Source organism: Canis lupus, chromosome 18, assembly GCF_011100685.1.
Source record: "Canis lupus familiaris isolate Mischka breed German Shepherd chromosome 18, alternate assembly UU_Cfam_GSD_1.0, whole genome shotgun sequence".
NCBI lineage: Eukaryota > Metazoa > Chordata > Mammalia > Carnivora > Canidae > Canis > Canis lupus.
The window spans coordinates 1,610,196-1,634,293 of NC_049239.1; the positions used below are offsets into that span (position 1 = coordinate 1,610,196).

Here is a 24,098-nt window from a genome sequence, read left to right on the forward strand (position 1 = left end):
TGTGTAGTCTGTGTGTTTACACACAAATAGGCTGGAGACAGAGACAGACATACACATAAGTGCAGAAAGGAGGGGGAGGGATTTATTTAAATGCTCCATATAGTACTGTCTGGAGTAGGGAAAATTTGAAACAAACTCAAGGATCATCAACTGAGGACTGCTCAGATCTGGAAAACTGTATGACCATTAGAAAGATAAAAGTGGGTCTTTGTAATGAAATGGCACTAAATTATGTGATCTGCTTTAAGCACAAAAACAATAGGTCGCCCAAATCAGGGTTTATTAAATGAGGTTTCATCCTCCTGGCACACAAGGATAAAAACAACTGCAGAATCAGAATTCCTAGGGTCACAGCTGAGTCTCCCCAAATTCTCAACAGTGTGGCTTGGACCAAGTCACTTAACCCCCTGGTGCCCCAGTGTGTATCCACAGATGGAACACAGCACTGTCTACTGTCTACAAACAGCACTGTCTACAAACCACAGAGGTTTGTCGTGGGGATTAAAAAAGTAGAATACACGTAAAGCACTTCCGACAATGCCTTGCACAAGCATTGCATGCGTTTTATTGTTAGTAGAACTACACCCTAAAAACACAGCGCTGCCTGGCACCGATGAGCGACGCTCATCGTTCCTATAAACTAGCATTTATCTGAGGCACGGCCACAGTTGTCAGCTTATACCTACGAGATTACAATTGGTATAGACAAGACCCCTGAAATAACAAGAAGGAGAAAACTATGTAACGAAACAAAAGTGAAGCATGACTGATTCAGAAGTTGAAATAAATTTTTGCCTAAAAAAGTTAATATAATTTCTCATAAAAAAATTATGTCTTTCTTTGGATATATGCGATAGTGGTTTTTTCAGTGACCCAAATTGTCAGGAAACCACTAATAATTCTGCCATTTGTTGTGCAACTCAGCTGTGACAGGAGGGTACTTTAGTTTCCTATCGCTACTGTAACAAATCACCACAAATACAGTAGCATCAAATGGCACCAATTTATTGTCTTGCAGTTCTGGACAACAGAAGTCCAAAGTTACTCTTAGAAGAATCAGGGTGCATTCCTTCTGGGAGCTCCAGGTGTGCCATCTCCAGCTTCTAGAGGCCCTCTCCTCCATCCTCAAAGAAACCCCGAGACCTCTCCTTCCACCCTGAGGTGTCCTTACCTGCCGCTGACCCTCCGCCTTCTCTTCTAAGGACCCTGTGATGACACTGGGCCTGCTCTGCTACTTCAGGATTATCTCCTCCTGTCGAGATCCTCAGCCTATTAATATGTGCAGAGTCCCTTCTGCCACCTTTGAGGTAGCACATTCACAGGTGCTGGCGAGCGGACATGTGCCTCTGGGAGGGGCAGTACTCTCTCCACTACACGTGGGCCTCCAGGAGAGAGGGAACTAACAACCTTTGCTCAGGCTGTTCTCCTGGCCACTCCATTATCAACCCAGCTCTCCCAATCACAAACTTCCAGAGATCAAACTGCTTTTAGAAAAAGATTTTACAGTGGCATTTCATGCTCCTGTCTGGGGGCTGGCAGTGAGCCATCAAACATGAAACTCAGAATTGAAAAGCAGTGCAGACTATGATATTGTAATAATCTGAAAACGTGATTTCCATAACCCCTATTTTCATTCATTGGCTCAAATTTGTGTGTTCATGTCAACTTCCCCCTGAAGAAAAAAAAAAAAAAAAAAAAAAAAAAACAAGACCCGCCCTCACCACTAACACTTTAGAGAGAACTTTGTAAAATACAGGAAAGCAGGAATTTTTCTTTAATAAGAAGACTAAAAATGACAAAGTGCCTTTAAGACAAATGTAAAGGTATTTAAATATTTGAAAACATTAAAAAAAGTTAAAATACAACTAAATGCACTTCTTACCATATATAAGATATTTTAGTTGAATATTTTTAACAATTTCTTCCACAGTTGGTTTGTATTCCAGGAAACACGTGTATACGCCACTCATGCCCTCCTCAAAGTTCTGGAATACAAGGCTTCCTGTGGATGTAACTTGTGCAGTGCTGTTCTCTAATAAAGGAACAAGACATAGTATTCAGTTGCTTAAGTTATAGGACACTGAGATAAAATGACAAAACATTTTCTGAACAGAGCAAAACCATCAAAATGTACCTATAGAATCACAGAAAGCGTTGGGGGCATAACTAGTCATTGCCTCTGGCGTCTGTTGGCAGCAGGTGCCAGGATGACCTGCTTAGTATCTGGTTTTTAACAACCGGAGTTCACCTCCGGCGTGGCTGCCTACCTGGTAAGAGACTAACAATTACATGTACTTAGTGCACTTCTGATCTCCTTGCACTGACATGGGGCCTATCAGAAATTCACGGAGTATGAAAGCCGCAGACATCCGCATACACTACAAAGTAATCACATATACACGTATTTTATCGAGGAGTTATGCCTGCCCTAAGCTTACAAACTGCAACCTACATGTGAGAGGGAGGAATGCACCCAGAACCAAGGCTAACCTGACATACTCACTGACAACTAGGTACTTCTGGTCATTACATGTGATAGCAGGCAAAGGCTAGATCACAACCTTAAGTGTTGCTCAAGGAAGAAAACAAAGTAGATGGGGTCACCCAACTTGTCTGAGGTCACATAAGCTCAGAGCTGCAGTGTGGAGAATTAGGACTGGATGGAAAAGTGCTTCTATACTTCAGTATCACACTGGCAGAAAGCGATGATGTGTGACGGGAAAGAATGTGATGTAGAGGCTTCAGACATGAGTTTTACGGCTGCCTTTCTTTCTCATGAATGCTGTAATCCTGGGGTGATCCTTTAATCTTCCTGGAGTCCAGTTCCCTCATTTGTGAAACAAAGAATCATAATACATGATGGCATCCCTCACAGGATTGTTTACTTGTGACAAATGCAACAGCTGTTAAAGTACTTAACAAAGCTACAAATCCTGAAGCAACTCAAGTTGTCATTCTGAAAGTTCATAAACAGGTTTCCATTTGAAAATCATTATATTATAACTCACCCAATAATTTAATATGCCATTCATTGAATGAAAAGTATCATCCTAGTGAATGAATGCTTGTTTAACTTTTTCTACTTTAAGCAAATAACATTATAAATTTCAAGTTAAATTTATTCTGAATATATTTATTTCCTCAAAATAAGACAAAAGATGAATATTCTTAGGAAATTTTCAATGTTAATTTGCTCAATAAAAATGTGTTGGATTTCTAGTAAATGCAAAGCTGTACTTCAGATACTGAAGGAGAAATAAATAGATGGATATATTCCCCCTCAAGGAATTTACAGAGTATTATGCCTTAAGTAATCCTATTTCCATATCCTGGATGAAGTTGAAAAAGGATTACAAATTCGGACTATGTTTCTTTTTTTATTTTTAAGATTTTATTTATTTATTTATTTATGAGAGACATGGAGAGAGAGGCAGAAACTTAGGCAGAGGGAGAAGTAGGCTCCATGCAGGGAGCCCGATGTGGGACTGAATCCCAGGACCGTAGTATCACGCCCTGAGCCGAAGGCAGATGCTCAACCACTGAGCCACCCAGGTGTCCCAGGACTGTTTCTACTGCAATGCTTATTTATGAATATTTTTAATGAAAGATTATATATTTATCATAACATGTCTCTTTTCTAAGACAAACAAGTTTTTAAGTGTTTGCTATATATTTCAGCACAAATACTTGACAGTAAGTATGATAAAAGATGCCCATATAAATCAAAGAAGAGAAATGCCGTACGATTTCACTCATTTGTGGAATTTAGGAAACAAAACAAATGAGCATAGGGAAAAGTAGAAAGAGAGAGAGAGACAAAACAGGAAATTGACTCTTAACTCTAGAGAACACACTGAGGGTCACCAGAGGGGAGGTAGGTGGGGGATGGATGAAATGGGTGATAGGGGTTAAGTTAAGGAGGACACTTACGATGAGCACTGGATATTGTATGGAAGTGCTGTATCACTACATTGTACACCTGAAACTAATACTACCCTGTATGTTAACTAAGTGGAATTTAAATAAAAACTTAAAAAAAAAAGAGTTAATACTTATTCTTCTCAAACTATAAAGAAAATTAAAATTGCCATATTAGGACAGCCAGAAAATCAAGAAGCATATGATCCATAATAAAACACCCTTTCACCTTATTTTTAAAAAATTAAAAGTGGCACACTAAAAGATACCCAGATGATTTCATAGCCAATAGGAAAAGCCATTGTGTAATAACAATTCAAATGATTCTTAAGTAACTAAGTTTAAATGAGAATTTCATGATTCCAGGGATAGTACTGTAACAATTCATACAACAGCATATAGTTAGTGAATAATTGAATTAAAGTCAGTACTACTTCTTTACAACTTAGTTTGATCATCTAAAAATTCAGAGTTGGATTAGATTTCCAGAAATCCATGTTTTAGAGCTCTAAAATTAGATGGCAAATTTAAAGCACTTGCATTACAACTTATTATTTTGAAAAATAGGTCTACACTTTTGGTTTCTGCTCAGTTATGGAAATTGACTATAAGAACATCGATCCCACTACTGCAGTAAGGAAAAAGATAAACTGTCAATTAACAACTTTTCTTGAACCTATCAAAAAATCAAGGTGGGAAGGCAACCAACAAACCTAAAATCTGGGGATAGACAGCTATCTATAAATAGAAAAAGGACCCAAGCATTTAAGAAGACTCAGCTAGGGATATCTGGGTGGCTCAGTGGTTGGGGCTGCCTTCGGCTCAGGGCATGATCCCTAAAGTGGACAAATTCTTTAAAAGATACAAAAACTCACAAAATGGTAAGAAGGGAAAATCCTTTTCCTACCTCATTTAGATTATACCTGTTAACTCTGCAGCCAGACTTCAAAGCCACATGACTTCAGGTAAATACCTTCTTCTCTCAATGCCTCTGTTTATCATATACAATGGAGCATATGATTGTACTTACTAAAGAGGGCTGTCCAAAAAATTAAATAACTAGGATGTGTAAGTGCATCTGTGGATGTATTTAGGTATGTGACAAATGCATAAAGAAAAGCTAGGGAATAATACTGTAAAAATTCAAGGTAGTGTTTACCTACAAGGGATTTGGGGATAGAAGAACAGGATTTTTAAGGAACGTATCTGGAGGTGCAAACCAACAGTCTTGGTAATGATATATCCTGACTTGTAGGTTCTAGAATGTTTGTTTTATTGTATGTCAAACCTGCATATATCTTATATACATTTATATATATAAAATACTTCATTCCATAAAAGAAATAGTAAGGGAGAATAAAATATACTAGCATCTCATTAAAAATAAGAGTGTAGTTACAGGATAAAATTTAACATATGTGCGTTTATGTGTTGTAGATGTTCAGAAAAGTGGGAAAGTCCACACACCAGAATGAGTTAATTCATCAGAATGAAGGAAGGCTGGCATAAGAGGTACTGGTCTTTTTGCAAAAAAACTATGTTTGTAAATAAAAAATATTGAAAGAAGGGTGCTGGGTGGCTCAGTCAGTTAAGCATCCAACTCTTGATTTTAGCTCAGGTCATGATCTCAGGGTCACAAGATTGAGCCCTGCGTTGGGCTACATACAAGCATGGAGACTGCTTGGGATTCTCTCTCTCCTTTTCCCTCTGCCCCTCCCCTGCTCATGTTTGGTCTCTCTCACTCTTAAAATATAGAAATTGAAAGAGAAACTGGGGGCTGAGAGAGAAAAGGAAAGTAGGGAGAGGGAAGGAGAGAGAGACCAAATCTAAGATTGGTCTCCTATATTTTACAATCCATCTAAGCAATCTGAATATTTCTCTCCAAGGAAATGTGCAAGTAATTACATAATTACATTTCTTTTGTTCAATTTCTGGGAAACTATCTTTGGGATACTCATAAAAAGATAACTAAGCACAGTGCAGTTTAACCTAAAGTCTAAAGAGATTCTCCATTTTTCAAGCTTAGGAAAATTAGACAACATTTCCAGTTCAAATGATAGTATAACTAATGAGCTTTAAATCTGATGGACAAGTGAATTATGATGCAATCACATACTGCAAACTAAAATATGATCATGACGTCAGAATACCAGAAATTCCTGAGAATAGTTTTTATAAATAAAAAAACACTGCATTAATATTTTATCCTTACATGGAAATAACTATATTTTTGTAGTTATTACATATAATTCATATTAGAACATTAATTATTTTTTTAAAAAGATCTTATTTATTTATTCATGAGAGACACACAGAGAAAGGCAGAGACACAGGCAGAGAGAGAAGCAGGCTCCATGGAGGGAGCCCGATGCAGGACTCGATCCCGGGTCTCTAGGATCACACCCCGGGCTGAAGGTGGCACTGAACTGCTGAGCCACCAGGGCTGCCCAGAACATTAATTAATTTTGTAGTTAGTCCATGTAATTCATATTGGAACATCTGTTTTCCAATATGAAAGTGAGTAAAATAAATTATTGCTCCTAGTTGAAGGATTCAAAATTCAATCATATGCTATCCTTTGTAATATAAACTACAAGACTGGCATGGCCTCTTGGAGAAGAAAATGTTTAGACTGCAATCCCCAAATCAAAGGAGTAACAAATTACAATAGAACAATACTTAAAAAAAAATTAAAAAAAATAAAAAAAAGAACAATACTTAAATGCTTCTGTTTCTGAGCTAACAGAGTTGTAACATCAAACTTAAACTATATTTAACATACATGTGTGTGTTATGTGCTACTATTACAGAGCAGTAAAAATAAAATCCAATATATTTTCAGTACTGGATGCTTTTATACCTGGCCCATTCATGGATTTATATTAAGTGCCCAATCTCTTAGGATTTCTGTTATTGATCTCTGTTAATTCCCTCTGCCTGCATCACTACTGTCAGGCAGAGATATTAGATTTGATCTTTGAATTTCTATCAAAGCCTAGCACAATGGGACCCATCAGGCAGTCATTCATTAGGGGCTGAGTAATTCACTCTAAAGGACCACACCTAAAGAGAGGGTACCTCTTCAAACCTTGAGCTACTTTAGAATCCACATAAATATTATAGTAATATACAGGTGAGATCATTCAAATGTAAAAAAAATATGAATTAGCAAATTACAAAATAAATACTTCCAAGGAATGTTTCCTCAGCAAGGGCTGGTATGAATATACTGCTTTCCCTCAACTCACATAACAAAATAAACCTGTAGGTTTTTGCCCATAGGCACTGTCTCAAAATACCAATAGGGCTTTTTTAAAAAAAGAAAAAACAGAAAGGAAGAAAATGTGGTAAACAGAGCAATAAAGAAAACTTCCTCAGAAGGTATGCAAAAATAATTAGGTGTTTCATTGAACAGATCTTTAGGATGAAAATTCATTAAGCTGGATATTTATCAAGGCTGAAAACAAGAACAGCTAAGGTAATTTAATATTTTTTAAACCATGCTGCAAAAACAAATCAGCTTTTAGCAAATGAAAAATTAGAATAAAAGTAAGATATGCATTTCCAGACAACAAAAGCAGCTGAGTAAAGAAAATGTTGATCAGTCATACCAACAGTAATCTCCACATGGAAAAAAGTACCTTTGCGAGAACAAGATCTTGTTTCCTCAAAAATTTTTCGAAAACTGTAAGGCGATATCATTCAGATGGGTTTCGAGTTTACCTTCTCATCTGGATGAATACCTGAATACTAAATTCCTTCTTTTGTAAACACAGCACCAATAATATATTAGTACATAATTGTTGTCACTCCACACAGCGTATCTAAAAGCTTGTTTTTAATACTAGAATACTGTGTTATATTTAGTCTTTTTTTAATGGAAATAATATTTAAGTTAATTCAAGTATAATCCACATTGGTATGGATTTTAGTCAGAGAGAAATATAAGACCAAAAAGTGTAAATCTCTACTAATAAAGTCTCAAGTTGTCCCTATATGGGGCTGCAGAAAAACAAACAAAACCATATTTGTAAATTTGCAGCTCAAAAGGCTTGTTAGTATTTTTAACAAAAACCAGAACTATATCAGCTTCTTCATAGCCACTTGATTAACAAAACTCTTAAAGTAACCCCAAATGACTTTATGAACTTAAAAAGTCACATTTTTGTCGAATATAGCTGCCTAGAGAATTTTCCAAACATTTAAGTCTTCTAATGTGTCTCTCAGATTAAGATATGTGAAGAATGGTTACATTAGGCACACACCGTGAGACCCTCTCACTCCAAAGGGAAATCACAAGAAAAACACGTGAGGAAACAGATACATAGATGAGATACGAATATTCTCTTTATTCTGAGTATAGTAGATATATTAATGTAATTATGATAATTGAAACAAAAGCCTACCTGAAATAATTCTTCCTTTTGGCCCATGCCATTGGAATGATGGATCTATCATTTCCGAATTTCGCAGCCGTGGGGTTACACATAACACGTGTGGACTCTTTTGATGGAGCATAACATATACTTTCACTGAAAATACAATATTAAAATGTTCCAATAATATTTTGTATTATTTCATGCTCTATAATGCCTTAATTTGGTAGTCTGGGCTGCATGTTTTCATAACTTTTCTTTGGGGGATATTGCAATTACTTGATACAAACTAAATTTCTTTGCATTCCATGTAATAACAAACACTCAAAAATATACACATGTATTTTATTTGAGCATGTGTATGTCTCAATTTGAAAATAATGCACTAGTTTTTTATGAAGAGCTCACCATGCTAACTTATTTTATCCCCAGAATATGACTTTAATTACATATTATTAACACAATTATGAATTAAGACTTTGTTTTTGCAATGATACCAAACCTGAAAGGAACCAATATATTTGTGTAAATTAGAGGAATAGTAAATTATTTATATTGATGTGACCCAAAGTACTCAATTTAAAAATTATGTGTGTAAAAACTCAATAAATTATGCTATGTTTTATTTATTAAGCATTTTTCCCACTTTAAGATTTATTTTTTTTTCCACTTTAAGATTTAAAGGTTTTGATCACTAACCATGTAAAAATAGTATCTTCAGGAGATACAAAAGGAATACAGTAACAATTCAATTATCCTGAATTTGCTCATAAGTAAGCTGTTAGAAAAGCTTCCAGTAATTCCTCAGTAATTGCATGCTGACTCTTCACTGATTCATCAGAAAGTTTGTGATTTAATAAAATAAAATTGTACTTGAGAATTGGAATTCCTAACTTCAAATAGAGACTATATCTCTCATGTTTTAACATATATCCTGATGTTCACTGAATGTAGCTTTCTTTTTTCTTTAAATTCAATCTGCCAACAATAGTATAACACCCAGTGCTCATCACATCACATCACATCACAAATGTATATTTTAGATAGATACTACTCCGTAGGTTAAGAAAGTTACCCTGTATTCTTGGTTATTTGTTTTTATCATTAATTGCTGTTGAATTTTAACAATTTTTTCTTTTTTTTTCTTTTTTTTTTAACAACTTTTTCTATACTGAATGAAATGATTGTTTTTTTCTTCTTGAATATTTTAATGGAATGATTGATAATATTATTGCTTTCCTGGAATAATTCTAACTGATCATGCTCTTTTATTCAAATACTGCTGGATTCAGTGGTGCCTGATGGATAAGCATCAACTCTTGGGTTTCAGCTCCGGTCATGATCTCATGACCTATCTCATAATCCTCGTACCTCAGAATGTGACCATAATTTTGACACAGAATCTTTACAAAAGTAATTAACTTAAGATGAGGTCATTACGGTGAGCCCAAATCCAATATGACTGGTGTCTTATGAAAAGGGAAAATCTGGACACACATACAAATACAGAGGGTAAATGACATGAAGAGACCTTAGACGGAGCTGACCACCCACGAGCCAAAGAAGAAGAACTGGAACAGACCCTTCCCTCACAGCCCTCAAGCAGAACCAATCCTGCCTCCATGTGAACTTCTGGCCTCATAATTGGGAGACAATACACTTTGTTTAATCTACCCAGTCTGCAGTAATTTGTTACGAGGGCCTCATGGGCTGGCAGCATCGTAAACTTCCCCATTCCCATCACCCCCCACCCCCAGCTCTGCCCTCACTCTGACAACCACCACGCCAATCACTCTAAGAACCAGCAGCCTGGCAGCTACTAAAGGGGCAAACAGGGTTGGAGGGACTTCAAGGCCTCCTTCCCAAAGAACTGTCTTTATTTGACTTCTCTGGCAGTTTCCTGGAAGACACTACTCACAAGCCTGTCTTCATTTATCTAACTCAAAGCACAACCACTGTACAAACCTTTTCCCAAAAAGTATTTTTTCAAAAATAACTAGATGCTGTCATTTAACTTTGAAATGCCTGATGCAGTGGGTAACAACAGCTGGCTAACCAAAAAGCTTGAGAGGAAAAGCTGGGAATGACATGTCCATAGGGGCTCTGAAAAGTTCTAACATTTTCTGGGAAAATAGAAGGCCACATGCACGCACTGAGCATGATCCGTCAAGACTGAGACTTAAGTTTGTACCTTCAGCTGAAACCAATGCTCTGCACAACAGACAGTAAAGAACAGAGTTATCGACCACCTAGCTAAATGTTTAGGGTGTGTGACAACAAGCATGCAAACACCCTCAGCAGAGACCAGATTAATGAGCTCCAGGTGTCAATAAAATCTCCATCCAATAATCAGCCTATGCTAACTGAGAAGAGACTTCAGTGGCTACACATAAGTATAACTCAAGCAGTTCAGAAAAGTTGTTAAAATTACCAACAATAACAATAAACACCAAAAACATTTATACCTGACTTCCAGAATTTCTATATTAAATTATTTAAAAAGTCCAGTTTTCAACCAAAATATGAAACATGCACAAAAAAAAAAAAACCCAAGTATTATCATAGGTAGGGGAAAAATGAAAGCAACCAAAAGAAACTGCCCCTGAGGAAGCCCAAATTTAGGACTTACTGAACAAACGTTTTAAATCAGTTGTTTTAAATATGATCAAAGAACACCTAAAGTACCCCAAAAAAAAAGTATGAAAATGATTCCTCTCAAAAAAAAATCAATAAAGAGACAGAAGTTACATATATAAAAAAAAGAACCCAAAGGAAATTCTGGATTAAAAAGTACAATAAAAATTTGAAAAACCCATTATAAGAATCAAAAACAGATCTAAAGAGGCAGAAAAAAAGAATCAGCAAACCTCAAGATATATCAATTTGTGATTATTCAGTCAAAGAGGAAAAAAAATACAGATAAATGAACAGTACCCAGAGACCTGTAGGTAACCATCAAGCACAGCAGTGTATATGTAACACAAATTCCATGGAATGGTGGAGAGTATAAAGGCACAAATAATACTTGAAGAACTAATGGCAAAACTTCCACAAACTGATGAAAGGCATGAATCTACATGTCAAAGAAGCTCAATGAACTCAAACTAGGATAAATTCAGAGATCCATATCTAGACACATAATAGTCATTGTTAAAGTCTAAAAAGATGACTCTTGAAAGTGACAAGAAAAGCAACTTGTTGCATACACATGATCTTCAAATTAGTGGCTTATTTCTCATCAGAAACCATAAATAAAAAACAAAGTCTGAATAGACCTAAGCAAGTGAAGTGACTAAATTAGTAATTACAGATCTTCCTACAAAAAAAGCCCAGCACCAGGTGAATTTGCTGATGAATTTCACCAAAGAAGTCAAGTCAAATCAACAATACTTCATAAGCTCTTAAAAAAAATCAGAAGAGGAAGAAACATGTCCTAACTTGTTCTATGAAGCCACTATTACCCTAAAACCAAAATCAGACAAAGACAAGAAAACCACAGAACAATTTCCCTTATGAATACAGATGTAAAAATCCTCAGGATAGTAGCAGCCAATCCTGCAGCATGAAGAAGGATTATCCATCATAATCAACCAGGATTTATCCCAGGAATGCATGACTTATTCAAAATACAAAAAGAAATCAATGTAACACCGAATTATATCAATAGAACACAGGACAGAAAATACAGGATCATCTATGTATGCTGAAAAAGGATTTGACAAAATCCAAAAACTTTTCACAATAAAAGCACTCAACCAACTAGGAACAGAAGGAACGTTCTCAATTTCAAAAAGCATCTACAAAAAACTCGGAGCTAAGGTCATATTTAATAGCAAAAGACTGAAACCGTTCCTTCTCTCTAACTAACATCAGGAGTAAGACAAGGATATCTGTTGTCATCAGCACTGAACTGCAGGTTCTGGCTGGAGCAACTGGCAAAAAAAAAAGCCAAGAAATGATTCAGCAAGGTGACAGGATACAACCACCACATGAAAAATTCAACTGTATTTCTATAGAACAGCAATGAGCAATTTAAAACCTAAATAAAACTGTTCCATTTACATCAGCAACAAAAAGAATAAAATACTTAGGAATAAATTTAACAAAAGTGGTGCAAGACTTGTACACTGAAAGCTCTAAAACACCACTAAGGGAAATTAAAGATCTAAGTAGATGGAAAGATACTCCAAGTCCATGAATTGGAAAAGCTAATAGGGTTACGTTGGTTGTACTCCCAAAATTGATTGACACTTCAATGCAATCCTTACTAAAATCCTAATGGGATTTTCTGCAGAAATGGACAATCTGACTCTAGCATTAATATGGAATTACAAGAAATCCAGCAGGGCCAAAACAATCTTGAAAAAGACTGAATTTGAAGGACTCTGACTTAATGATTTCTAAACTTACTGTAGAGCAAAAGAACTCAAGACAGTGTCATACTGTCATACGGACAGACATAGAGATCAATGAAATAGAATTTAGAGTCCAGAATAAAAACCCATCCATCTATTGTTTTTCAACAAGGCACCAAGAAAAGTGAACAGAGAAAGAAAATCTTTTGAATTTTCTTTGTGTGACACACACATATGTATATAAACACAAACACACACAGACCACACACACCCTACAACTTCTTTATCTATTCATCCATCAATGGACAAATTTGGGCTGTTTACAAATGAAGAAAGGAAAAAAAATAAGGGAGGCAAACCAAGAAAGAGACCCTTGACTATAGAAAACAAACAGATAGTTACCAGAGGAGTGGTAGGAGGAGGAGTAGAGAGATAGGTGAAGGGGATTAAGAGCACCCTTATCGTGTGTGATGAGCAGTAAGTAACATACCAAATGGTTGAATCACTATATTGTATATCTGAGACTAATATAACACTTCATGTTAACTATGCTGGAATCAAAATTTAAAAATTAAAAAAAAATTTAAGTGAAAACATAATCCACAGAATTGAAGAAAAATTTTGTAAATCAAACAAGGGTTTAGTGATCAGAATGTTTAAAAAAAAAAAGTCCAACTCAATACTTTTTTGAAAAAAAAACACTGAATTAAAAAATGAGTAAAAGATCTGAATAGAAATTTCTGCACAGAAGATACTCAAATGTCCGTTAAACACATGAAAAGATCTTAATCATCATTAGACATTATGGAAATGCAAATCAAAACCACATGACAATCCACCTCACACACACTAGATGACTATAATCAAAAAGATAAAAAACAGAAAATGTTGGCAAGGATGATGTGAAATTTGGATCCTCATCCATTGCTGGTGTGAAAGTAAAATATTAAAGGCTCTTTAAAAAAGTTTGACAGTTCCTCAAAATGTTAAACATAGAGCTACCTGACGTTCTAGGTATATTCAGGAGAAATAAATTATAATTGAGTTCACACAGAAGCTTCTTCAGGAATGTTGGCAACGGCATTGTTGGCATTTGTAATAGCCAAAAAGTGGAAACTACCCAAATATCCGCCAATTGATGGATACACAAAAAGTGGTATATCCATACAATGGAATATTATTCAGCCCTAAAACAGAATGATGTGCTGATACATCCTATGACATGATAAACCCCCGAAACACTGTAAGTGAAAAAAGCCACATGCAAAGCACCACATCACATACGATTCCACCTATATAAAATGTCTGGAACATGCAAATTAATAGTGATAGAAATATCAGTGATTTCCAGCCTTGGAGGGTGACTGCTTACGGGGTACAGCCTTCCTTGCTGGAGCTGTCAAAGCGCTATGGTAATACATGGTGATCGCTGCAAAACCCGTTGCCAGTATGCTAAAAACCACTGGGATGTGCACTTCAAGGAGGAACTTTAAGCATGTAAATTGACTTCAGTAAAAAACAAACAAACACCAAAAACTTTTAGTACCTCTCATGTGTGTCCTGGAAAAGCATGAATCCAAAACCTTTATGACATACAGATCTCATCTGCAAAGACTCTCAGCATATTCAAACTGTGTAAGTTCAATATTATGGCTAATAATTGTAACAAACACAAGCACTATAGATGACTTCAATCAGCTAACTTCTGAAAACATTACTTTTCACACACTTCGGCAGTTATGGACAAACGGAATCACAAGTGGAGGAATAAAACTACACGGAAAAACCTCTAATACATCTCCATCCCAGGAGACCAGGATGTCTGGGGAACGTCAGCCTTTGGGACGGGGCTGATAAATCTAAACAAACGTTAACTACTTTCTTAAAATGACTGAAGGTCTATTTATTCATACCTGGAAAACTGGATGATCCCACAATTTTCACCGTTTCTTGGGTCAAGCGAAAACCTCTTGGAAATCGAATGAAATATCCGACTATGAAAAACAAGAAGGCAAGATCAGCAACATGCGTGGTCAGAAGCTGGGGCACCGCAGCGGTGGGTGTGGCAGTGCCCGCGGCCGGGTCACCGGGGAAGGCGCGGCCTCCTCCGCCTACTCCCCCAAGATTCACCTCCTCCTGCTTCCCCGCTATCGCCCGCCTCCGGCGTCTCCACAACCACCTGCAATACCCATTTTCAAATGCCCAATCCTCTGCACCTGGGGACCCGCACCTGGCGACTCAGGTCACCAGGGCCTCCCCCTCGAGTTCCCTCACCCCGTGGCCCCGGCCCTCCAGCTGTCTAACCCCGTGGCCCCGCCCCTCCAGCTGCTCTAACCCCGTGCCCCGCCCCTCCAGTGCTCTAACTCCGTGTCTCCGCCCCTCCAGCTGCTCTAACCCCGTGCCCCGCCCCTCCAGTGCTCTAACCCCGTGGCCCCGCCCCTCCAGCTGTCTAACCCCGTGGCCCCGCCCCTCCAGCTGTCTAACCCCGTGGCCCCGCCCCTCCACTGCTCTAACCCCGTGGCCCCGCCCCTCCAGCTGCTCTAACCCCGTGTCTCCGCCCCTCCAGCTGCTCTAACCCCGTGGCCCCGCCCCTCCAGCTGCTCTAACTCCGTGTCTCCGCCCCTCCAGCTGCTCTAACTCCGTGTCTCCGCCCCTCCAGCTGCTCTAACCCCGTGGCCCCGCCCCTCCAGCTGCTCTAACCCCGTGCCCCGCCCCTCCAGTGCTCTAACTCCGTGTCTCCGCCCCTCCAGCTGCTCTAACCCCGTGGCCCCGCCCCTCCAGCTGCTCTAACCCCATGCCCCGCCCCTCCAGCTGCTCTAACCCCGTGGCCCCGCCCCTCCAGTGCTCTAACCCCGTGGCCCCGCCCCTCCAGCCCCCTCACCCCGTGGCCCCGCCCCTCCAGCTGCTCTAACCCCGTGGCCCCGCCCCTCCAGCCCCCCTCACCCCGTGAACCCCGCGGCCCGCCCTGGTCCCGTCTCCAGCCCCTCCCTCCGGGCACGTGCTCTGCCCCGGCCTACGGGTCCCTCGAGCGCCTGCACGGTCTCCCACTGCGTCAGCAGGTCCAGGGGCGCAGGGCTCGCCGTGACCCCCCTTGACCAGCAAGCACCCTGCACGTGGCACAGACCGCGTAGGGCTCGGGTACGATCCGCGCTCACGTTCGTGGGGCCAGTGCTGCCGGGCACGCGGACTAGCAGCAGCAGCAGCGCAAAGCACAGCACCCGCCCCCACAGCGCGGACACGGGGCGGCGAGTGTCCTCGGGGCCGGGAGGCCGCTGCCTGCCCTAGGGGGGTCCCCGTAGGCTCTCGGATCCCCAGGGATGGGGGGGCTCAGCGGTGCGGCACCCGCTGGGGCGCAGGGCGTGACCCCGGGGTCACGAGCCCGAGTCCCGCACGGGGCTCCGCGGGGCGCCTGCGTCTCCATCCGTGCATCCACACGAGTCTTACAGGCACGCGCGGCTCTAGCATCTCGCGCTCCGCCGCAAGCAGGGGCCTCGGCGCGCTCACTCCCCGCCTGCCCGGGCCGCCCGCAGGCCGTGAGCCCCCGGAGCCCCCCCTCCGGCGCGTCCACGTGGACCGCGTGCTCCGAGGTCAGCTGCGGCTCCAGGCCTCGGAGGAGCGGACGGACGGACGGACGGGGGCCCCGCACGGTCCCCGGCGCCTCCGCGGCTGGGCGGCGCCGACGCCTCACCTGGCGGGGACGCCCGCGCCACGAAGGCGGACAGCACGAGGCCGACCGCGGCCCAGCTGAGCGCGCAGCCCGCACCCCGGGCCCGCCGCCAGCCCCACCGCCGCCGCCGGCCGGGGGCCGAGGCCTCCATCCGCTCGCCGCCGCTGCCCACCGTCGCCGCGGACGGTCGTTAGGCGGCGCGCGCACCTGCCCGCCGGAAGTCGGCGCGCCGCGGGCCGGAAGGGAGGCCGGAAGGACGGGCCGCCACTTCCGGCGGCGGGGGCGGGGCTTGCGGGGCTGCCGCGTGCGCGCGTCGGTCGACGCCGCGCCCAGAAGCTTCTGGAACCGGGCGGAGCGCGGCGGGATCCGGGGCCACCCGCTCGGCCCTGCGGCTGCAGGGATGGACGCGGCACACCCGCGACCCCGCCCCCCATCCCGGAGCCTGCCGTCCGTGCGCGCGGGTGGCCGCGGCCGCCGCCCCTCACTGAGCTGCCGCCCGACGCCCCCGGAGCCGGGCCCTGCCTGCCTGCGCTGCCGCCGCCGCAACCTCAGCTCCAGCCGCGGAGGACGGAGGAGGAAGGGGAAGAAGGGAGGGAGGAGAAGGAAGGAGCGGGAGGAAGGAAGGGAGCAGAGAAGGAGGGAGAGGAAGGAAGGAGAGAGAAGGGGAAGGGAGGGAGGGAGGGAGGGGGAGATGGGAGGGGAAGGAAGGGAGGAAGGGAGAAGGAGAAAGGGAAGGAAGAGGAAGGAGGAGGAAGGAAAGAAACTGGAAAAAGGAACAAGGCCTTTTTCTAGACCAGGATCAGGACGTGCCTGGAGTTTTCTGGCTCTGTCTGCAGAGGTTGGATGTTTGGTGAACTGTCCACAGTGTGGTTTATTCCACGGAGTACATTTACATATTTAGAAATTCTTTCTGATTAAATTGTGCCGGAGCGTGCTTTAGTAGGATTTGGATCTAGCCGGGTTGTGGTCAAGACCTTGCGGTTCCTTTGAGGACATCAAATCAATACAGATTTTACTGAAAAGGGCTCATTCACTATGCCTAGGTATGGCACCTGCTGAATCTCCTTTTCATTTTTTTTAAGATTTTATTTATTCATGAGAGACAGAGAGAGAGGCAGAGACACAGGCAGAGGGAGAAGCAGGCTCCATGCAGGGAGCCCGACGCGGGACCCGATCCCGGGACTCCAGGATCTCACCCCGAGCCAAAGGCAGGTGCTCAACCACTACCCAGGCGTCCCTGTTCCAGTTTTTGTTACAACAAATATGCTGCCGTGAACGTTCTTGTGCCTGTGTTCTGCTGTGCAGGTATAATCATTTCTCTAGGATATATAATCCTAGGAGTAGCGTTCTAGATTGTAGGGTATGTGAATGTTCAACTTTTATGAGATCTAATCCGTTTGGTCTTCAAAGTGATTGTACACTTTAGCATTCCACCATCAGTGCATGAGGTCCTATTATTCCAATCTTCTCCGATACTTGGTTTTATAGATTTTACTTTTTTGTGTTTAAATTTTTTTTTCCATTTTATTCATGAGAGACAGAGGCAGAGACACAGGCAGAGAGAGAGGCAGGCTCCATGCGGGGAGCCCGATGTGGGCCTCAATCCCAGGACCGCAGTATCACGCCCTGAACCAAAGGCAGATGCTCAATCGCTGAGCCACCCAGGCATCCCTCCTTTTCGTTTTTATAAACTAGAAAGCCTGACCAACACCAAATGGTCCTCTGACTGCCACTGACTTTTGCCATTAAGAATTTGCATAAGTTCATTGGTCCCTCCTACCTTCATCTGCTGTGTAAATTCCTCACGTTTGACAATAGGACAAGCGTTGTGGTCAAGGACATTATATTGGAGATTAGTTCATAAGTATTGGGAATCTAAAGATGGAAAGCCAGCTGCTAGAATAAGGAAGTAGGTGTCTCATTGATGTTTGCTTTTTTTTTATTCCAATAGGGATGGATGGTGTGAACCTCGTGCCTCAAATCCAATATTTGGAATTCCTGTGAAACTTCCTTTTCGTGCAAGTCCAAATTATCCCATTGAAATGAGCTTATGAATAACCAATATATTAATGTTTTTATTTTTTACATGTGAGGTAATAGCTCATATTTTACAAGTTTTTCTAGTAATTTTCTGAAATGAGTGCACAAACCCCATTGGTCTTACTCCGTACATTGGTAGCCAAAGGGTAAGATAATTTAGGGCATTTTAAGATGAATTTGTACTTGGACTATTATTTTTGTTAAAAATTAGGTGCACTGAATTAACTATAGTCTAATACCCATTCTTTCTTTGCATTGCATTTAAATTTACATTTATTTAGGTTGGGAGTTTTGTAATTTATCGTATCCTGTCTTTAAGTACTAAATTTTAGTCAAATGTATTTATACATTAAAAAATATATTCTCCCTTGATTAGCTGCTCTATACCTTTAGTGAATAAGGTGTCAACTTACGGAAGCATTTAAAAACAAATTACAAATGAGCACAGTTTTCCTGAGCAGTGGTAAGGAGGCTATCATGAAAATACTTACAAGGCGACTCTTGTTCTTCCTAAGAATTAAATTATGACATATATAGTAAATGGTCCAGTGTGTGAGTTCCAGCTGTTGCCAAGCAACAGGGATTCTGTTTTGTTTTTCTGTCCTGGTCCCTTACTGCTCTATACTTTTGGTAGAGAAAAAATACTTGTCTTAAAAAAAAATACTCTATCGACATTTAGAACAGCAAATCAGTACCTTTATGTTGGATGAACCAATACTCAACTATTGGAGATAGTAAGTTTTATAGTTAAATAGAAAGGAGTCCTCAGACTTAATTTACAGTCATCCAGAATTCAAAAGAGAAAGGCCATGGATATGGGTTCACAGTACGGACCTGGAAAGATAAGTATCTCTGAGAGGTCCATCCTTTCAGGAAAAAAGGCCATTGAGAATATAGGTTACCCACACTACTGTGATCTCTTAAGGAAAATGAACATGCCTTTTGTGAAAGGAGTTGAGGACAGACACAACTATGGCAGAATCGAAAAGAAATGCAACCCTGCTTTTCTTAAATTTCACCCTTACCCCCCTTCAGTCTTGCCAGACTACCATTTACACTACCCTTATCCCCCACCGTATGGGCAGGATTATCCATTATTTCCACTTCGAGATGACGTGCCCTTGGGCGATTGCTGTTCAGGGTTTTTGAGTCCTGGTGGCGATGCTGATCTAAAGCCTGGCGTTGGCAGAGCCATACCAAGCCTGGTGGATTTCAGTGATGTGAAACCACAGCATCGAGTTCCCAGGCCAGATGCGGGATTTCAAACAACGCTAAAAAGGCAAAACATTTTGTTAGAAGAACTAAAACAGGATAGGAGATGGAATTCCAGGGCAGTACCAGACATTTCCATCAGAGCAAGACTTGGAGGTAAATAAAGTTACATGGCCCTTACAATTTTTAAACAAGGGAGAAGAGTGTGGATATAAGATTAAGTATTTAGCAGTAAATTTAACATAAAGTTGTAAAGAACTGAATAAGGATTCTTATTTTAAGATTCTAGATTGGGCAGCCCGGGTGGCTCAACGGTTTAGTGCCGCCTTCGGCCCAGGGTATGATGCTGGAGTCCCACATGGGGCTCCCTGCATGGAGCCTGCTTCTCTCCCTCTGCCTGTGTCTCTGACTCTCTCTGTGTGTCTTTCATGAATAAATTAAAAAAAATCTAAAAAATAAAATTATAGATTGTAAGAAAAAAAGAATGATTAGCCTTTTATAAACCTATTTGTAAAAAAAAAATGGTTTTTAAAAGTGCATTAATTAGGGTAAGTGACCAACGCAAAGCGATATCAGATAACTTATTCTAGACATATGGATGATCTAAATTTTCCACAAGGACATACATGTTTAGTTTTGATAGTCCTGTAGCATGACTGCGTATATCTGTCTTCCTTGAAAAAACATATCTGATGGTGGTTATAAAAGAGCGAGGTCATAGGAGCTGAAATGAAACGGAAGGTAGTTACAGGTAGATTCCGGGTCTACTGGGAAGCAACCCTTACGTAGCCCTGGACACGGAATTGATGACCTCTTACTGATATTTAACCTTAGGGTTTCTGTATGAGAACTCCCAGAGAGTGTCACAGGCCTGCTACGGGAAGAGTGAGAAACACTTCCAAAGGAAAGCCACGCAGAGTATTTTAGTATGGAGGTGTGTGTGGCAAGCAGGGAGTGCAAGGAGGTTAACATCTTTGAGCGTGTGGAAGGGAAAGGACCACATGCTGTTAGCAAGAGATGCTAAGCTTCCTCTAGCACCAGAGGCTACACCCCCCTCCACTGCTCTTGGGCACTGCCCATAGACTAGAGGCTTACGGGACAGTCTGGAGGAACAGTGATACCACCAGTGTTTGGAGCAGTGAGGATTCGTGGTTCCTGCCACTTTTCTATGGAGAGAGGCCATAGGCTCTCGGGACCTGGCAGAGGGTAAGAAAAAGGGAAAAAGTAGTAGACAAGAAGAGCCCCTCTTCCCCACCCCACCCTGCAGACAGCGATCTGGAGAGATGCAAGCATATGATAAGAGTTAGGCTTTTAGTGTGCACTCCAGCTCTGGACTTGGCACGTGGGCTTCAGGAAATTCCTTCGTTTGGAATTTCCATATAAAGAGTATGGATGAGGTTCACAACCTGTTTTAAGAAATGAGTATTTTATAAGCCACTGGAAATGCCACCTAGTGAATCACAGCATTACTGAAAGCTACCATCATTCGCGCTGAACCACTGATGAGTTCAGGGCTGTGTTGCCAACGCAGAACATCTTACTGATTCCCAACCAGTGACTGCTTTTCAACTCTGTGAAGAAAAGAGCTTGAGCTCACTCTTTTGCTAATGTTTCAATGTAAAATAATAGAGTATGTCTTTAAAGGAATTGAAGTCGTTTTTCCTAGTACTCCTATCGTAGACAAGCATGCTACTTCACGTAAGCAGTCACCCTAGGCTAGTGTAGTGTAACTTTTTCTAAGACTGGACTCCCAAAACATTATTACAACAAATTAGAGGTTGAAGAAATCATTTATTAAAGCTGACATACAACGAGAATAGGGTCAACAGACTGCACCAACAATTCAGAACCAAGTATAGAACTCACTACCTGGATCACTACAACAGAAGTCAGTAGACTTGCTGAGCTTTCGTCCTGATTGAAGGCTTACTTGTACTACGACCCAGGGTTGGCTGCTAATCTTTATGCCTTTACATATCTATATTTGTAAATTCATGTGCCAATAATACTTCCTAAGGTCATAGAACTATTTCGTGTAATTCACATAGGAATATGTAAATGCACCAATAAATGTTAGTGATTAGAAAGTCCAGAATTTTCATTTCCTTGGCATTAACAGTACTTCTCATAAAATTATAAGGATTAAGTGAATTAAGACATGTAAAACACAACAAAATTCCTAGAACTTGGTTAAACCATTCAATTAATAGTAGCTTTTAATATTAACTATTACGGTTTCAAAGAGTAATACTGGCAGGCCATGGATTTGGTTTAATATAATTTGTCCTAGGTTTTCAATGATTTTGTACATCTTGGAAATAATCATTAATTGTAAATAATAAGTACTTTTCAGTTTTTAGCAAACCTAAATCCACATAATTTCAAATACATTCCGGTAAAGGAGAATGTCTTTGTAAAATTAGGTAGATATCACACATCAGTATACTTTTAAGTGGGCTTTCATAAATACCAAAACAATATCATAAACGATTATATTGCCAATTTGCCAATTTCTTGCCTTATTCCAACTTTGTCTAGACAATTAATTGGGTTCAGCGCTCTTTTGTTCCTAGTTGACTTACTTTCTCATATACCAATCAAGTACTCTACACTTACCCTAATTGTAGTCAAACCTTTCATTGATCTTTTTGCCTCTCCTTAAGCAGATGACACATCTTCCTTACCACAGAGAAAGTAGAGGTTGCCAGTTATCACATCCTTGATTTTCCTACATTCAGCTTCCTAATATCAATATTTATAATTCTTAGTATATCTTCCTACATTTTTCTTTTTTAGCCACTGTCTCAGCTCAAGCTGCTAAACCAAAATACCATAGACTGGGTGGCTTAAGCAACAGGCATTTATTTCTCACAGTTCTGGAGGCTGGGAAGTCCAAGATCAGGGTACCAGCTAATTTGGTTCCTGGTGAGAGCCTTTTTTTCTGGCTTGCAGAGGGCCTGCTTCTGCTTCCTCACATGGCAGAGAGAGAGAGAGAGACAGCTCTGGTCTCTCCTCCTCTTTTTATAAGAACAGTAATCCTATCATGAGAGCCACACCCTCCAGACCTTATCTAAACCTAATTATCTCCCGAAGGCCCAACCTTCCAATTGGGGTTAGACGTTTCAATATTCAAATTTGTGGGGGTTACACAAACCTTCAATCCATAACAGTCAACCATTTTTAAGTGTGTGGTTCATTGGTATTAGGTGCCATCCTCACTATTCATCTCCTTAATGCTTTTCATCTTAAAAAACTGAAACTTTGAACCCATTAAATACTAACTCCCTATCTCCTTCCCTACCTCTACCCCCTGGCAATCACTGTTTTACTTTCTATCTCAGAATTTGGCTATTATAGAAACCTTATATAAGTGAAGTCGTAGTAGAGTCATAAAGTCTTCATGACTGGCTTATTCCAGTTAGCATAATGTCCTCATGGACAACAATGTCTATGTTGTTCCAAGTGTCAATTTCTTTTTAAGGCAGAATAATTTTCTATGTATATACCACATTTTGTTTTTTTATCTATCGATGGACCCTTGGGTTGCTTTACCCTTTGGCTATTGTGAATAATATGGCTATAGACATAGAGGTGCAGATACCTCTTTAAGAGCCTGCTTTCAATTCTTTGGGGTATATACCCAAAAGTGGAATTTCTCTATTACATGATAATTCCATGTTTAATGTTTTGAGAAGCCACCATACGGGTTTTCCATAATGGCTACTCCATTTTACGTTGCCTCTGACAATGCACAAATACAATTCCTTGCACTGAAGGAATAAAGCTCACTTGGTCATGGAATTTAATACTTTCAATGTGCTGTTAAATTCTGTTTTCTAGTATTTTGAGGATTTTTGCATCAATATTTATCAGCGATGTTGATCTGCAGTCTTCTTATACTGTCTGTGTCAGATTTTGGAATCAAGGTAATGTAGGCCTCATAGAATGAGTTTGAAAGCATCCCCTTATCTTCAGTATTTTCGAAACAGTTTGAGAGGGATTGGTATTAATTCTTTGTTTTGTAGAATTCACCGGTGAAACCATCTGGTCCTAAACTTTTCTTTGTTGATAAGTTTTTGATTATTGATTCTCCTTATTAGTTACAGATCTGTTCATATTTTTTGTTTCTTCATAATTCAATCTTAATAGGTTTCATGTTTCTAGGAATTTGTCTATTTCATCTAGGTTATAAAATTTGTTGGTGCACAGTTGTTCATAGTATATTCTTACCCTTTTTATTTCTGTAAAGTTGTTAGTTTGCAACCTCAAAAGTTCTTTGGGTGAAATCCAAAACTGGCTCTCATACACAGAGGGCAGAGGGAGAACAAAGAAAGAGGCAAGCCACTCCAGATGGGTAAGTGGCAGGTTTAATAAGCAAGAGGACTTACATACAAGGCTTATCTTGGGTGGCTGCAAGACAAATTGATCTCCACAGCTGGCCGCTGGAATCCTAAAAGTTTATATAAAGACCTTGCCAGGGTCTAGACATATATACCATCCAGATGACCTCAACAACACCTTACTCTGGGC

General features: G+C 40.8%; 2 protein-coding genes across 38 annotated transcripts in view; one reads left to right on the top strand and one right to left on the bottom strand.

Annotated features, from left to right (window-relative positions):
• The window catches only part of ZPBP (zona pellucida binding protein), an 87,727-nt gene extending 71,245 nt beyond the window's left edge, over positions 1 to 16,482 (bottom strand). For all 7 annotated transcript variants that reach the window (XR_005373010.1, XR_005373009.1, XM_038562577.1 and 4 more), the window contains exons 1-4: positions 16,338 to 16,482; positions 14,563 to 14,643; positions 8,325 to 8,450; positions 1,883 to 2,032 (exon numbers count right to left, since the gene is read on the bottom strand). Coding sequence is in view for 5 of the 7 variants with exons in the window: in XM_038562577.1 (XP_038418505.1) it covers positions 1,883 to 2,032; positions 8,325 to 8,450; positions 14,563 to 14,643; positions 16,338 to 16,467 (487 nt within the window). In the remaining 2 variants the exon portion in view is untranslated. The remainder of the gene's footprint in view (positions 1 to 1,882; positions 2,033 to 8,324; positions 8,451 to 14,562; positions 14,644 to 16,337) is intronic.
• Positions 16,483 to 17,008: 526 nt separating this feature from the next.
• Positions 17,009 to 24,098, top strand: part of SPATA48 (spermatogenesis associated 48) — a 63,488-nt gene continuing 56,398 nt past the window's right edge. For 19 of the 31 annotated variants that reach the window (XR_005372998.1, XR_005372999.1, XR_005373000.1 and 16 more), the window contains exon 1: positions 18,341 to 19,724. Coding sequence is in view for 17 of the 31 variants with exons in the window: in XM_038562555.1 (XP_038418483.1) it covers positions 19,166 to 19,724 (559 nt within the window). In the remaining 14 variants the exon portion in view is untranslated. Of the gene's footprint in view, positions 17,525 to 18,340; positions 19,725 to 20,051; positions 20,775 to 20,830; positions 23,495 to 24,098 lie in introns of those variants that run through there. The other 12 variants (XM_038562568.1, XM_038562572.1, XM_038562575.1 and 9 more) reach the window with 8 other exon arrangements.